The following is a 13800-nucleotide window of genomic DNA, read 5'->3' on the forward strand; positions in this document are numbered from 1 at the left end:
CTCCCCTCCACAGCACAAGTGGGTTCAGGGGTTCACGCTGCCCCTTTACCCAAGAAAGGCCTGTGGACAGGGCCGCGCACGGCAGCAGCGACCGCGTGTCCAGTGGCGCAGGAAGGACCTGCAGACCGCCTGCCCGCGACAGCTCGACGGGCCCAACAGGGAACGCAGCAGCGGGGCGCGCGAGGCGGGCGGACCTCGACACCACGACGCTCAGAGGAAGCAGCCCGGCACGGGAGGCCACGCGACTCGTCTGCGGGAAGCGCCCAGGACCGGCGGGGCCACAGAGACGGGAGGCAGGTGGGCGGCTGCCCGGGCCGGGGGAGGGGCAGGGGACGGGGAGGAGCTGCCGACGGGGCGGAGCTTCCTCCGGGGCGATGACACTCCGGACCCCGACAGAAAGAGGTGCCGGCCGGCCGCACAATTCCGCGGACGGACGTGCTGAACGCCGTGGGACGGCGCACCTCAAAGTGGCCAGTGTTACGTGATGTGAATTTCCACTCGGGCAGGTGGAAAAGGACAGGTCTCTGCCCCAAGCCTGCAGCGCCCCTCCCGGCCCGGGCGCGCGGCTGGTTCCCGGCACCCCGGCAGACAGGCCCCGCCAGGGGCAGCAGGGGCCCGCGAGGACGCCGGCTCACCTGCCGCGCGATGTTCTGCACCAGCTTGTCCATGGTGAAGCCGATGTAGGCGTGGATGGTGAACATCTCCCGCAGCGTGTCCTCGTACTGCGTGGGGTCGATGCTGCCCTCCAGCAGGCTGCGCACCATGTCCAGGAAGGCCGGGTAGTACTCCTCCAGCTCCACCTCACCTGGGGGCGGCGGGGACGGACGGCGCGGCCGCCGTTCACTCGCCGCCCGGCCAAGCCCTGCACCCCGGGCCCCCCCAGAGGCCCAGCGGCCCTCGCCGGCCACCCTGGGGCAGATCAGGGAACACCAGTGTCCACCGCCAGCCACCCGCCACCCAGGCTGCCGCCTACTCCCGGCCCTGTGACCGGGCCCCGGCACCCAGAGAGCCACGGAGCGCCCTGATGGCGTGACACGCCCAGGGGAGGCCGGTGGGGAACAGGCCCCGCCCGCATAGCCGCTGCACGCAGGGACCGCGCCACCTCTGGGGGAGCCTAGGAGAGGCTGGGCGAGAGGTACTCAGGGACCTCCGCGATACGTGGGTAACTTCCCGAGTGAATCACGTATTTCGAGATGAAAAATCCGAAAAAAAACCCACAACAGGACGTCCAGGCGAGGAGCCCGGCCGGGCGCGGCCGCGGGAGCCTTACTGGGCTGCTTCAGGCGCAGCTCCATGGCGGGGTCGCTGCCCTTCTCGCGGCGGCCCTGGCAGAGCAGCCTCTCGCGCTCCTTCTCCGAGCGGTGCTCCAGCAGCTGCTTCTGCGCCTGGCGGTAGATCCGGAGCAGCCGCGAGCACAGGGTCTGGTGCAGCCGCAGGAAGAAGTACCAGTTGTTGTTGGCGAAGAAGAGGCTGTAGACGTCGTCCAGGGGCTTGGGCGGCGGCGGGGGCGGCTGCTCGGCGGCCGGCATGTCCCCGAAGGCCCCCTTCTCCTCTGGGGGGCTGCCCTGCGGCCCCGGCGCCGGCTTCTTCCGCTCGCCGGGCTCGGCGCCCTGCCCCGGGGGGCTGTCCCTGTCCTCGTCGGCCGACTCCTCCGAGGCGCCCAGGTCCAGCTGCTGGGAGAAGAAGAGGCTGGGCACGAACTGGTGCAGCAGCTGGTGGATGGTGCCCTGGTCCTCCTTCTGGATGGCCGGCTGCCGCTTCACGTAGTAGCTGATGAGCGCCGCCGCGTCCTCCAGGATCTGCCGGTCCTCGTACACGAAGATGAGGTGCGGCTCGCTGGAGGGGGCGCTCCGGCCCTCCGAGTGCTGCTCCTGGTGCTGCAGCGGGACGGGGGGCGTTGGGGAGGCGACCCGGCACCCAGGGGACCCCCACGCCGCCCGCGGAGCTCCCTGTTCGTGGGCTGCCCGGATAGGGCGGGTGACCGCTGTCGGCGAACGGCAGGGTCTGGGGCAGGCGGGTCGCGTGCTGTGACCCCACGTGAAGGCCCTCATGTTCCCAGCCCCCTCCCGAAAGGCAAGGCAGGCCCGGTCCCACGGGACCTCAGCTGGAAAGCTGGGCTGGGGGCACTGAGGGCCACGGGGAAATGGCGCCCAGCCGTGAGTCCTTGCCTTCACCGCCATCAGCACCCCGCCCGCTCCGACCCTCTCCCCGTGCGTCCTTGACGTCACCGCCATCAGCACCCTGCCCGCCCCCTCACCCGCCGGCTCCAACCCTCTCCCCGGGCGTCCTTGCCCTCACCACCATCAGCACCCCGCCCGCCCCCGCCCCCTCCGACCCTCTCCCCGTGCGTCCAAAGCAGTTTGGCCAAAAGGAGCTCGGTCGCCCCGGGACCCCTCCTGGCACTCCCAAGCCGCTCAGAGGCCCCGACGCCTGCGGGACAAAGACTGGGGGGGCGCTTCCCGCTTCCCCCTTCCCCCGGCCGGGCCTCAGCCTTCCAGGGTGGACGAGCCGTGTGTCTTCTCGCCTCTGGCTGCGCTCCTTTGCTAACTTGTGTTTTTTCTGGCAGTCTGAGCTGTCCTGTCCTCCCCCCGCAGGGCAGTGTCGGGCACGGTGGGGCCCAGGCACAGGGAGGGCTGCCAGGCTGGGACCACGGGCAGCCCCTGGGCCCCACATGACCGGCCCCCTCCTATCGGTTGCTACGTCCCACGTGTCCCACCCATGCCTCGAACACCCTCACAGTCCTGTTGACGTCCTCTCTGGGCGGGGTCTGATGCACGTGACATCATGCATGTGGTATATTACCCTGTGCTGCAAACCACGGGTCGCACGAGGGTCTGACGCGGGAACGCACAGAGAACCTGCACCTGCAGGGACCGCCTCAGTGCCCACCTGCCCCCAGGAAAGTCCCAGGAACCCGGCGGTGACGCTAGTGGGTGTCAAGGGCCACGTCACCAGCCCTGCAGGCACCACAGGCCCCTGGGGCTGGTCCCGGTGTCGAGGCCCCACTGGGGACTAGTGCGAGGACGCCAGGCGGCTCCTGGGTGGGCCCGGGGCCCCGCGGGAGCGGGAGGGAGGGGTCTCCAGGGCTGACAGGCTCTGGGCAGGCCCCACCTGCCAGCCGGGAGGCCCTGGGCCAGCAGCCTGCCCCCCACCTCTGCACCGCAAAGGGAGGTTCGGGCGGCGCTGCGCAGCTACGTGGGGATGAGGGGGACCATGAGGGCCGCCGCCTGCCCCGGTGGGCATCCACGCAACCACGTCCCTTCCCCATCCCTCGATCTGGGCACCGCCCAGCCGGGGTGCAGCGTCCCCTCTCCCGGCCGCCTCCCCAGGCTCCCGCCACCTCCTCGCCCAGGCTCCCGCACGTTTGTGAAAAGTCCCAAATCCTCGAAACCCCGCTGCCTCAGTTCACGATCCCTGCATGAGCTGGGCCCTGCAGACACGGGGACCCTCACTTCGCCACAGCCCTGCACAGGCGATGCTGGTAGCCCTGCCTGACCTCGGGGAAACTGAGGCACGGGGACCCGGCAACCTGCCTGTGGCGGCCGGGAGGGCCTCACCTCGTCGTAGACGCTCTCGATCTCGTTGAGCAGGCTCTTGGAGCGCAGGGCCTTGGTGTCGTTCTGCTTGAAGTTCACGGCCTGGTGGTCGAGGGACTTGAGGTACGCCTTCTCGTACTGCTCCCGCCAGATCTTGTTGAAGCCCTGCTGCGCCTCCCGCCACTCCTCCTCCTTGGCCTTCAGCCTGCGGGCGAGAGGGGCTCAGCGCGGGGACCGCCGGGGCGCCCTCCTCGGAGCATGCTGCACCGGCCTGGCCCGCCCCGCCCCCCTCTGGACCTGACTGCGGACAGTAGAACCCAGGCCCGAAGCCAGGAGGGGGAGGGGAGGCCCTACGCAACCTGGCCCTGCACACTCCGTGCAGCTGCCAGCGTGGCCCCGGCTCCCTCGCTCCGCGCCCCGAGAGGCACCGGCTTGGGAACCCCGGGCCTTGTGGCGCCGGCCTGGGAGTGGCCGCCGGACAAACACCTGCTCGCTAGCCTGGCCGGGGTCCGGGCCGTGTCACTACATAGGAGGCGCGCTGTGGTGCAAAGGGGTCCCCCCCCCTTTGTTTGCAGGAGTTACTGGCGTGTCTAGACGCGGCTGTGATTATGCGCGTCGTAGAAGGTCCTAGAAGGTCAGGACGGGAGGGAAGACCGGGAGGCGCTGGGGACCCCCTGGGGTGGCGCCTGCTGACAGACGGCGCTGGGCAGCTCTCTGGGGGCTCCCGCGACAGGCGGTGGGGGGCGCCGTGGGACACCTTTTCAGGACGACGGGGACGGCGGTGACGGGGTTCTTCTTGAGGCTCTCGATGATCTCCGGGGCCTTGTCGCCGTAGATGCGGTGGATGGCGCGCCGCTGGATCACCTCCGAGGTGCCGCCCAGCGAGTCGTCCAGGCGGAACTTCTCCTGGTCTTCCGGCGCCATCCGCGACAGCTTCTTCTGCACGCTCTCCAGCACCCGGATGGTGGCCAGGTTGGTCTCCAGGACGACGTCTAACTGCGGGAAGGCAGGCACAAGGGGCTCAGCCCGGCGAGGACTCAGGTGGGCACCGCGGGTTCTGGGGCGACCGAGACCCTCAGCCGCCCACCGCAGCGGGAGCGCCCAGCAGCCAGAACGGGGGCCCGTCCGGGGAGGGACGCGGGTCCCCACCCTCCGCCAGGACATCCTCAGGACGTCCGGGACCCGGGGTGCCCACGGCCCCCAGGACACGCAGGCCGCCATGCGGGGGGAATGCCCACCCCAAAGGGTTACCTGCCGCGCAGTTCCACCAAAACAACCTGCCCGAAGTGTCGCAGCGGCGGGTGGGGAAGGGGCCAGTGGCCGCCGGGGCTGGGGACCGGGCGGGGGTGCAGGGAGGCCGGCGTGGCTCTGAGTTAGAGCAGCACCCGGGCCCCGCGCGGGGCTAGGGCTGCTCCCGATCGCCCTTGGTGGTGGGGACACAGACTCCCACAGATGACAAGAAAACACAAGACCGAGTATGCGGGCACACACACCACACACGTGTACAAATGCACACGCACACACGCGTGCGAGTCAGACTGGGGAAGCGGAGTGAGGCCGGCGGGTTGCAGCAATGTCAGCACCGGCCATGACCAAGGACCCGAGTCCCACTGGGTGTCAACCTGCCCTGGGGGGCGGGGAGTGGGGACCCGGGCTCTCTGTTATTTCTTATGCTGCATGTGACTCTGCCATGATGCCAATAAAAAATTTCAATTAAAAAAATGAGACAAATTTAATTTGAGAGCTTTTGGGTTTTTTTTAGAGACAGAGTCTCACTCTGTTGCCCGGGCTACAGTGCCATGGCGTCATCGTAGCTCACAGCAACCTCAAACTCCTGGGCTCAAGCGATCCTCCTGCCTCAGCCTCCCGAATAGCTGGGACTACAGGCATGCGCCACCATGCCCGACTAATTTTTTCTATATATTTTTAGTTGTTTGGCTAATTTATTTCTATTTTTAGTAGAGACTGGGTCTCGCTCTTGCTCAGGCTGGTCTCAAACTCCTGAACTCAAACCATCCTCCCGCCTCGGCCTCCCAGAGTGCTGGGATTACGGGCGTGAGCCACCGCGCCCGGCCTAAAAACTTTTAAAACAAACAAAAAATGCAGCCTGCCCGGAGGTAGCAAGGGCTGGCAGAAATGGACGCGTCTGGAAGCCGCCTGCCTCCTGCTGGAAAGTGCCGGAACCCTTGTTCCCGCAAAGGAGCCTGGGAAGGAGGACCAGGGTGCATCCATGTGGGGACGCGGGGAGGTCACAGCCGCCCGGGGCGCGGCACCCAGCGCACACACCTCGAAACGCTCGTCCTCACAGCGGTGCAGCTGCTCCTCGTACGGCGTCTTCTTGGAGCTGACGAAGGTGGAGTCTTCCGACCAGGAGGGGAAGGACACCCAGGTGTCGTTCAGCACCTGCACGCAGAGCACACGCTGTGACCGGCGCGCGGGCCGGCGGCACACACCGCTCCCTCTGCCGCCCCGCGTGGAAGACGGGCAGACACGTGACGCCGCCCTGGCCATGTTCTGGGCGACGACCTCATCACACAGAGGGTAAGGTTAATTTTAAAGTTTTCAAGGGAAAACAGGACTCCGGCCGAGTGAACACACTATGCTGCGGCTGTCCCCTGGCGTCGGCAGAGCACTGGTTCCAGGACCCCCTCGGCTGCCCAAATGCTCGGATGTCCAAACCTCTGCTGTGAAGCGGCCCCGCACTCGCGTGTGACCTGAGCACATACATCCTCCCGTGAATTCCATCACCTCTTGATCACGTATAATACCTAGTACAACGTAATGCTACAAAAATAGTTGCTACGCCGCGTTGCTTTTTTATTTGGGATTACTTTTGTTACGTTCTTTTTTCATTCCCAGATGTTTTCTTTTTTGTTTTTTCTTTTTTAAATAAATAATTTTTAATTCCTTTTTTTTTTTTTTACTGTAATTGAGGTCCATGTGTTACTAGACCCCGATGTTTTCAATCCAAGGTTGGTGCATCCGTGGATGCGGCCCCAGTGGATGCTAAGGGCTGACTGCATGATTGGCAGACTCTCCCCGGAAAGGGCCTGGTGACAAGCGTCTAAGGCTCTGTGTGCCATCTGGGATGAACACTCAAGCCTGCCTTTGCAGAGAGAAGACGGCCACGGGCAATATGTAAATGAACGGTCACGGCTGTGAGCCAATAAAACTTTATTTATAAACCGCAGGCAGCGGGCCGGGGCCCACGGGCCACAGTTTGCTGACCCCTGCACTGTATCTTGGAATCCAGCAGGTACTCTTGAATTCTGGACATGCAGTAATCATCTGTCCACGAACCCTGAAGAAGTGTCCAACGGTCAAGCTAAATAGAAACACACTGGGGTCAGTGAGCCTGGACACAGCCGGATCGTGGCAGCAAGGAACCCACGCCTCACAAGGGAGGAGTAAGCCACACTTCACACCGTCGACGTGTGCTGTGTCTTGCCAAAACTACCAGCACGTATGATACTGGTGTGTCTTCTCAGGCAGTTTTTTGCTGGGCCGCATCCCAGCACCACCCATTATCTGATATTTGGGGGGGCTGAGCACTGGGTCTTTCATCCACGGGACGGGGGGCACGCGGTGTTGGCTGGGGAGGGTGGGGCGCCGTACCCGCCGAGCCCCAGGGAGCACTACCTCCTTGCAGATGGCCGTCCTCCCGCTGCACTTGGGCTGCTGGTAGGTTTTGGGGAGCGCCCGGTAGCTGGATCCGATGCGCTTGCAAGAGGCGTAGTCGATTTCCCGGCTTATTCCGTCCCCCGACCTGTCGCTCATGGGAGGCGCAAACGACAGCTCTTTCACCCCCAGGAAGGACTTGAACTGTGCAAAGAGTTCTGGAAATTTCCTTCAAAGACAAAGACAAAAGGTAAGGTGGTGTCCATGGGACCCTCCGAGAGGGCTCTGGGGACTTCAGAATGGCTTCACACGGACAGCCGGGGTTAAAGACAGTCAGAATTCAACGTCGCGTCCGGGAGGGACCGAGAGGCGGAACTAAGCGTCAGCTGCACATAAAGACCCTGCAGGTCCCCAGGTGTGGTGTGGCTCTGGCCCACACTGCGTCAGCACCTGTGCCGAGTCAGACAAGAAACTGGGGGTCGGGGGGAAGTGCAGCCCAGCCTGACCGTGTGACCCCGTTTATGAGAAACCCGACAGCCGCACACACACACAGAAGGCAGAGGATGAGCAAAGAGCCACACTTTGGGGCTCTGGGGGCAGAGCACCCCAGACTCTGCCCAAACCGCACACCTAGCTCACTTATGAGTGCCTGGCCCAGGCCAAGGAAGAGGGATTCCACCTTAGCCTCAACCTTCTCAGCTTTAAATCAGGACTAGAGAGGCCGGGCGCGGTGGCCCACGCCTCTAATCCTAGCACTCTGGGAGGCCGAGGCGGGAGGATTGCCTGAGGCCAGCCTGAGCAAGAGTGAGACCCCATCTCTACTAAAACTAGAAAAATGAGCCGGGCATGGTGGCGCATGCCTGTAGTCCCAGCTACTCGGGAGGCTGAGGCAGGAGATTCCCCTGAGCCCAGGAGTCTGAGGTTGCCGTGAGCTATGATGACGCCACTGCACTCCAGCCCGGGTGACAGAGCAAGACTCTGTCTCAAAAAAAGCAGCAGTAAGGCCTACAATCGGAGGGAAAGAAACTCAGGGATGAAAGGAGACGCACGGGACGTACAGAACAAACCCTGACGCGGGTGTCTGGCAATGCCCACCTGGCACCACAGCACAATCGGCGCAGGAGGCAACCGGCCCCAAAGTCTGGACATCCTCGAGACGATACGGGCAGGGACGGGGATGGCACGTGGAGGGGTCCCTGGGCCGGGTGGAGGTCTGTTTCTGGCCCGGGGCTGGGGACCAGGGTGCCTGCCTAATAATGAAGCATTAAGCCATCTATCATGTGACTTCCTGGATCTGCATTTCATTTTACATCAGAAGAAAGTCTTACAGGAAGGATTTTTTAAATTAATGGAAAGCGGAAAGCGGCTTACACAGTACTGTTGTTTTAAAGGCTGAACAGGCCAGTTATGTATAATGTGCAGTCAAAATGTACAAGATCCATTTTGTTTTTGTTTTTGTTTTTTTTTTGGAAACAGGGTGTCATCCATCGCTTGGTTGCCTGGGCTGGAGTGCAGTGGTGTCACCACAGCTCACTGCAACCTCAAACTCCTGGGCTCAAGCGATCCTCCTGCCTCCCAAGTAGCTGGGACTACAGGTGCATGCCATCACCCCAAGTATTTTATTTTTTATAGAGACAGAGTCTCACTATGTTGCCCAGGCTGGTCTCGAACTCTTAGCCTCCCCGCTTGGCCTCCCAAAGTGCTGAGATTACAGGCGTGAGCCATGGCACCCAGCCCAGAGTCCCATTTAAAAAAAAAAAATCTTCATTTATATTTTTTTCTGGATGTTCTTCCTTTGTTTAGGCAGATCCAAGTTTTTGACTTAAATCCTTTCCTTCTGCCTAAAGAAATCTTTTTTTTTTTTTTGAGAGACGCTATTTTAAGAGTCCTACAGGCAGAGCCCACCCGGAGCTCTCAGGAGCTCTGGGGAAGCTGGAGTAGGTGCATTCATACTCCCCAACTCACACCATCAGCCCTGCAGCCCGAGAAGGGCCGCGCCGGTGCGCAGCTGCCACTCTGCCCAGCAGGCCCCGCCCTCAGCTGCCCTGGTCACCAGCGGGAACTTCCTCCCCTAACGAGGCTCCTCCCCGAGTAGCCTCGGCCCAGTTCTAAATGGGAGAGCTTTGCGAGCATCTCGGGCGGCTCTCCGGGAATCACACTGGCTGTAAGCGAGCCCGTCCCGGAAGGCTGTCCCCTGCGTGGCTCCACTGACGCGCATTTTGTGATTATAAATTTTGGAGACGGAGAACAGATGAGCGGTTGCCGGGGTCTGAAACGGACCCGGGCGGGGGCGGGGCTTGGGGCATGGAAAGAAAAGGTCCACGCGCGGCCCCGGAGCCGCTGGGTGTCCCGCCGCGGCAGAGGCACGGAGCTCACGGTGACCACACTGAGCAAAGCACGCCCAGCGCGAGTCGGGGCAGACGACGCGGCAGGCTCTCGGGAACTGCGACTTTAGGCAAAATGAGAATAAGGGCACGAATGTGACCACGGGCTGGTCGACGTCAACAAGAGTGAAGTCCCCACGGCACGTGTCCGGGCACATGGCACACCACCCAACCGTAATTAAAGACGCAAACACTTCCACTGCTACAGACGGAAATAAACGTAGGCTACGCGCACAGTTCAGAGAGCTGAGCAACGACAAGCAAGGCAATGATTCACCCGGAGATGCCGGTGTAGGGTCCCGGGTGCCCAGAGCCCGTCCGGGGAGCTCGGGGCCCGGCGGGCACTGACCTGGAGGGGCCGCCATCGCGTCCCAGGTGGGGGAGCCTAGGGAAACAAAGCCCCCGGGAGCCCGGGCACCGCCGCTCACCCTAGGAACGGGCTGACGAGCTGCAGGAGCTCGGAGCCGGACACCAGCTCCTGGTTGAAGAGCGCGATGCAGCGGAGGAAGTTCTCGTACACCTCCTGGCTCTTCAGCACCCTGCGCACCTGCGGGGAGAGCGCGGGCCACCGTGAACCCCTGCTCCTCCGCCCCTGCCGGAGTCACCTGCCACGAGCCAGCAGCACGACGCGCCGCACAGGAGCGGCTGCGGTGTGAGTGCGCCGTCTCGCCGGAGCTGCCAGGGCCTGCGCGGAGTTCCAGGACACCCCCAATTTGGGAAGAGTCTCACAGCTGCTGAGCCGCAGATGTGTGTGTCCTCAAAGCCGGCTTGGACCCTCGGCTCCAACCTCCCCTGCCGCGGCCTCCGCCCACCACGCCACCACGCCTGCACCCCACAAGGGCCTGCTCCCTCCCGTGGGGATAGCTGGGGCCGGCCCCTCCTCCCAGCCCTGCTGCCCCCCACCCCGAGGCCCAGGCTCAGCAAGGCCTGCCCAGGAGGGGGCAGGCCCAGGGGGTGTTGGCCCAGCCGGCTGGACCCAGCACCCCCGAGACGGAAGCTGGGGGGCCGTCCTCACCTTGTCGAAGAAGGAGAACTCCTGCAGGGTCCCGTACTTGCCCACGGCGGCGATGGACAGGTCTTTGGTGCCGCGGAGCTTCATCTTCTTCTGTGGAGACAGAGTCTGCGCGGTTAGCGCCCGTGTGGCCGCAGACGGCCTCTGCCCGTCTTTGTCACCCCTGACAGCGCTGCGACCCAGCTCCCCCGAAGGAACCCGAGAGGTGCTGGGTGGGGGATGGGCAGGAGCCCCCTGTCGCCCAGGACCCCAAACGACGCCCTCGGGACCACCTGCTGATGTTCGTGGTGCCCGGCCCGTGGGGTAAGGGCGTGCCTCCCAGCGCAGCCTCGGCCTCTGCGAGCTGGGGAGGGTGAGGCCACCCCACCTCACCCCACCCCCACCCCACCCCCGCCAGATCTGGGGTCTAAATCTCGGCAGGTGAGGGCTTTGGGGAACAGGCGGGAAAGCCACTGGGCTGGAATGACAAGGGGGACATGCCCCTGGGTGCAGTGACCTTGGAGCCCTCTCCTGCCCCTGCTTTGCCCCGTGGGCTGAGGTGGTGACAACGAGGGGCCAGGAGGGGTGACACTGGAGAGCCAGGTTCCAGGCCCCTGCGGAGACCGTCTCTGAGCGGGACCCGGCCCGAGCGTGACTACACACCCGCCCGGGACGCTGCACTCGCAGCCAGAACCCCCAAGTGCCTGAGGGATGAGGAGGGTGAGGCGGGAGGGCACGGGGGCCGGGCTGAGGGGCCGGACCTGCAACGGTGCGGGCGTCAAGATCAGCAGAGCAGTAACGGGTTATAGCCCCGCGCCCATGCTGACACAGCTGAACCAACGGGGACGAAGACAAAGCTCCTCCCTACGGCAGAAAGACAACTGGCAAACGGACAGGGAGCGATGGAACCAGAACCACCCTCGCCGGTGGCAGGAGCTGGGTCTCGGCCCCACTGGCCCTCAGCGGTGTGGAAGGAACCCACGCAACTGCACGTGCAGGCCTGCCCGTGAACGAGCCCCGGTGGTCAAAGGAGCGGACTGCACTCTCCCTTCTTCTGACCTTGGGGGTGACCCTCCCTCTTCCTCCTCACAACACTCTCGTGAGACACAGAGACGGGTGAACGGCCAGCTTAGAGGGGAGTCCGTGTCCCAAGGTCGCACGGCTGGCAAACCTCAAGCCAAACCAGGGTCCGGCCCCGGGCCCGTCTCTGCACTTGCTCCCTGGTCGCCTCCAGGGAGGCCAGGCTCTCGGGCGCCCGCGCAGACGGCGACGGTTACCTTGGCGGGCGCGGACACGGGGCGGAGGAGCGAGGGCCGGGAGCGCTTCTTGCTGTGTTCCAGACCCTTCTCGTGCTCGCTCTTCTGGACGCTGTTCATCTCGCACGGCCCGTTCCCCGTGAACTGCAGACACAGACGCGGGCGGCGGTGAGCGCTGGAGCCACGGGGCCAGGGGTGTCCGAGCGCACAGAGCTGCTCGCGCTCGGCCGGGCCCAAGCGGGCTCTGTGTGCAGCAGGTGGCGCCGGCGAGACCCAAGCGGGCTCTGTGTGCAGCAGGTGGCGCCGGCGAGACGCTCGGGTCCACCGAGAAGGGACCTGGGCACCGAATCCTGGAGGAGGCCCGAGCACGGCCTCCATGGAGGAGGGAGGCGGAGGCCGAGCTGGGTGTGCTGGTGCAGGGGCTCACCCCGCCGACCACCGGCAGGCGTCTCGCCGCACGCACGCCGGCGCCACGGAAACGCCAGGCACGGTGGGCACGGAAACAGGCGGCAGGAGGAAGCGGCCCACACTCACCAGGTCACGGGTGGGGCCCTGGAGCCGGGCTTTTAACTGATTCCCGTGAAAGGAGGACGCCTGCTGGGGCAACGGCACGTCTCGCGGGGAGCTGTAGCAGGAGCGGGGCCTCCCCTCTTCTAGGCTCCAGCCGCCAACCAACAGGTCTGGGACGCTCACCCCAAGCAGGGGCCCTACCTACAGCGTGCTGACAGTATTTGTGGAGAGTGGTTCTGGAACAACCCATGCAGGATCTGCATCTGCATGAACGCACCACAAAGCTGGAGGAGGCAGGAGACGCACGGACAGACGGCAGGTTCCCTACAGGCCGTGGGCAGGGCCGGAGAGGACCCGCAGCGTTCCACCCCCGAGACCGCCCCCGCTGCATCCCTGGTTCCCACACCACCACGGGACCGGGACTCGGCGACACCACGCAAAGGCCGCATCGTCGGCCCAAAGCACGGGTGAGATGACCGTCGTGGTGCCCTGAACGAAACAGCTGGCAGCCATCAGACACGGGAGCCGGCTCTGGTTGCTACCAGGGACAGGTGTACCCAGCATATGAAGTGAAAAAGAAAAAGAAACAAAAAACCCCCGCAAAACCCAAGGGGCAGAATGAACAAGATGGCATTTGTTACTTCTATTAATATTTAGGGGTAAGCATTTGTCTGCAGATGCAGGGGAAATTTCTGGAAAGACACATAAGACACGTGCTAGTGTTGACCTCGGGAAAGAACGACTAGGAACTGAGCCAAGGGACGGAAGTCTGCGCGTTATACCTGATACCCTTGCTGATGCTTGGTTTTTTTCATGAGCGTGCACCATTTTTACAATAATAATAAAGACCTACTATCTAGCCACAGGCAAGACCTGTCCCTTAGGGAATTAAACTTACGAGGGGAATAATTACCCAAAGACTCAAGGCTATTCCAAAAACCGTAAGTGGAGAAACTGCCATCCGTGTAATGATTCTCCACTAGTATCTGGTTTTGTAGATCCTAGAACAGGGGCAAACATCAGTTCCTAAAAGGGGCAGCCAGGTGGTGACATGACATGTGCAGAGTAGGACCGGAGAGAGGCAGGGGACACCTGCCGGCTCACCAAGCGGGTATCACCCATCTTCTCCCAAGAGTTCACATGGCTCTCGATTTTCAGTTAAACGTCCCAATTTGTGAATGCTTGAGCCAGATGGACCCCAGAAACCACCTAGACCAGGGGCTGGCAAATTAACCATGTTAGGGCCTGTTTTGGGGAGTAAAATTTTACTGGTACCCAGCCATGCCCATTTGTTTTGTCAATAAAGATTTATTGGTATCCAGCCACACCCATTCATTTTGTGAATAAAGTTTTATTGGCACATAGCCACGCCTATTCACTGACGTACGAGTTCCATGGGCGCTTTTGAGCTACTAGTCTTTGCAGCAGAGGTCAACTGGCTTGCAAAGCCTGAACAATTAACTGTCTGGCCCTTTATAGGAAAAGTTCGCCGACCCCTGGTCTGG

General features: G+C 63.1%; 1 protein-coding gene across 2 annotated transcripts in view; it reads right to left on the reverse strand.

The window, feature by feature from the left end:
* The window catches only part of SIN3B (SIN3 transcription regulator family member B), a 33997-nt gene that overhangs the window by 5897 nt on the left and 14300 nt on the right, over positions 1-13800 (reverse strand). Inside the window, exons 6-14 of one of the 2 annotated variants that reach the window (XM_076001467.1) lie at positions 11807-11929; positions 10554-10640; positions 9967-10085; positions 7176-7383; positions 5823-5939; positions 4294-4532; positions 3558-3741; positions 1271-1877; positions 636-805 (exon numbers count right to left, since the gene is read on the reverse strand). In XM_076001467.1, the coding sequence (XP_075857582.1) occupies positions 636-805; positions 1271-1877; positions 3558-3741; positions 4294-4532; positions 5823-5939; positions 7176-7383; positions 9967-10085; positions 10554-10640; positions 11807-11929 (1854 nt within the window). Of the gene's footprint in view, positions 1-635; positions 806-1270; positions 1878-3557; positions 3742-4293; positions 4533-5822; positions 5940-7175; positions 7384-9966; positions 10086-10553; positions 10644-11806; positions 11930-13800 lie in introns of both variants that reach the window. The other variant, XM_012758387.3, reaches the window with a different exon arrangement.

Source organism: Microcebus murinus, chromosome 4 (assembly GCF_040939455.1).
Source record: "Microcebus murinus isolate Inina chromosome 4, M.murinus_Inina_mat1.0, whole genome shotgun sequence".
Classification (NCBI taxonomy): Eukaryota; Metazoa; Chordata; class Mammalia; order Primates; family Cheirogaleidae; genus Microcebus; species Microcebus murinus.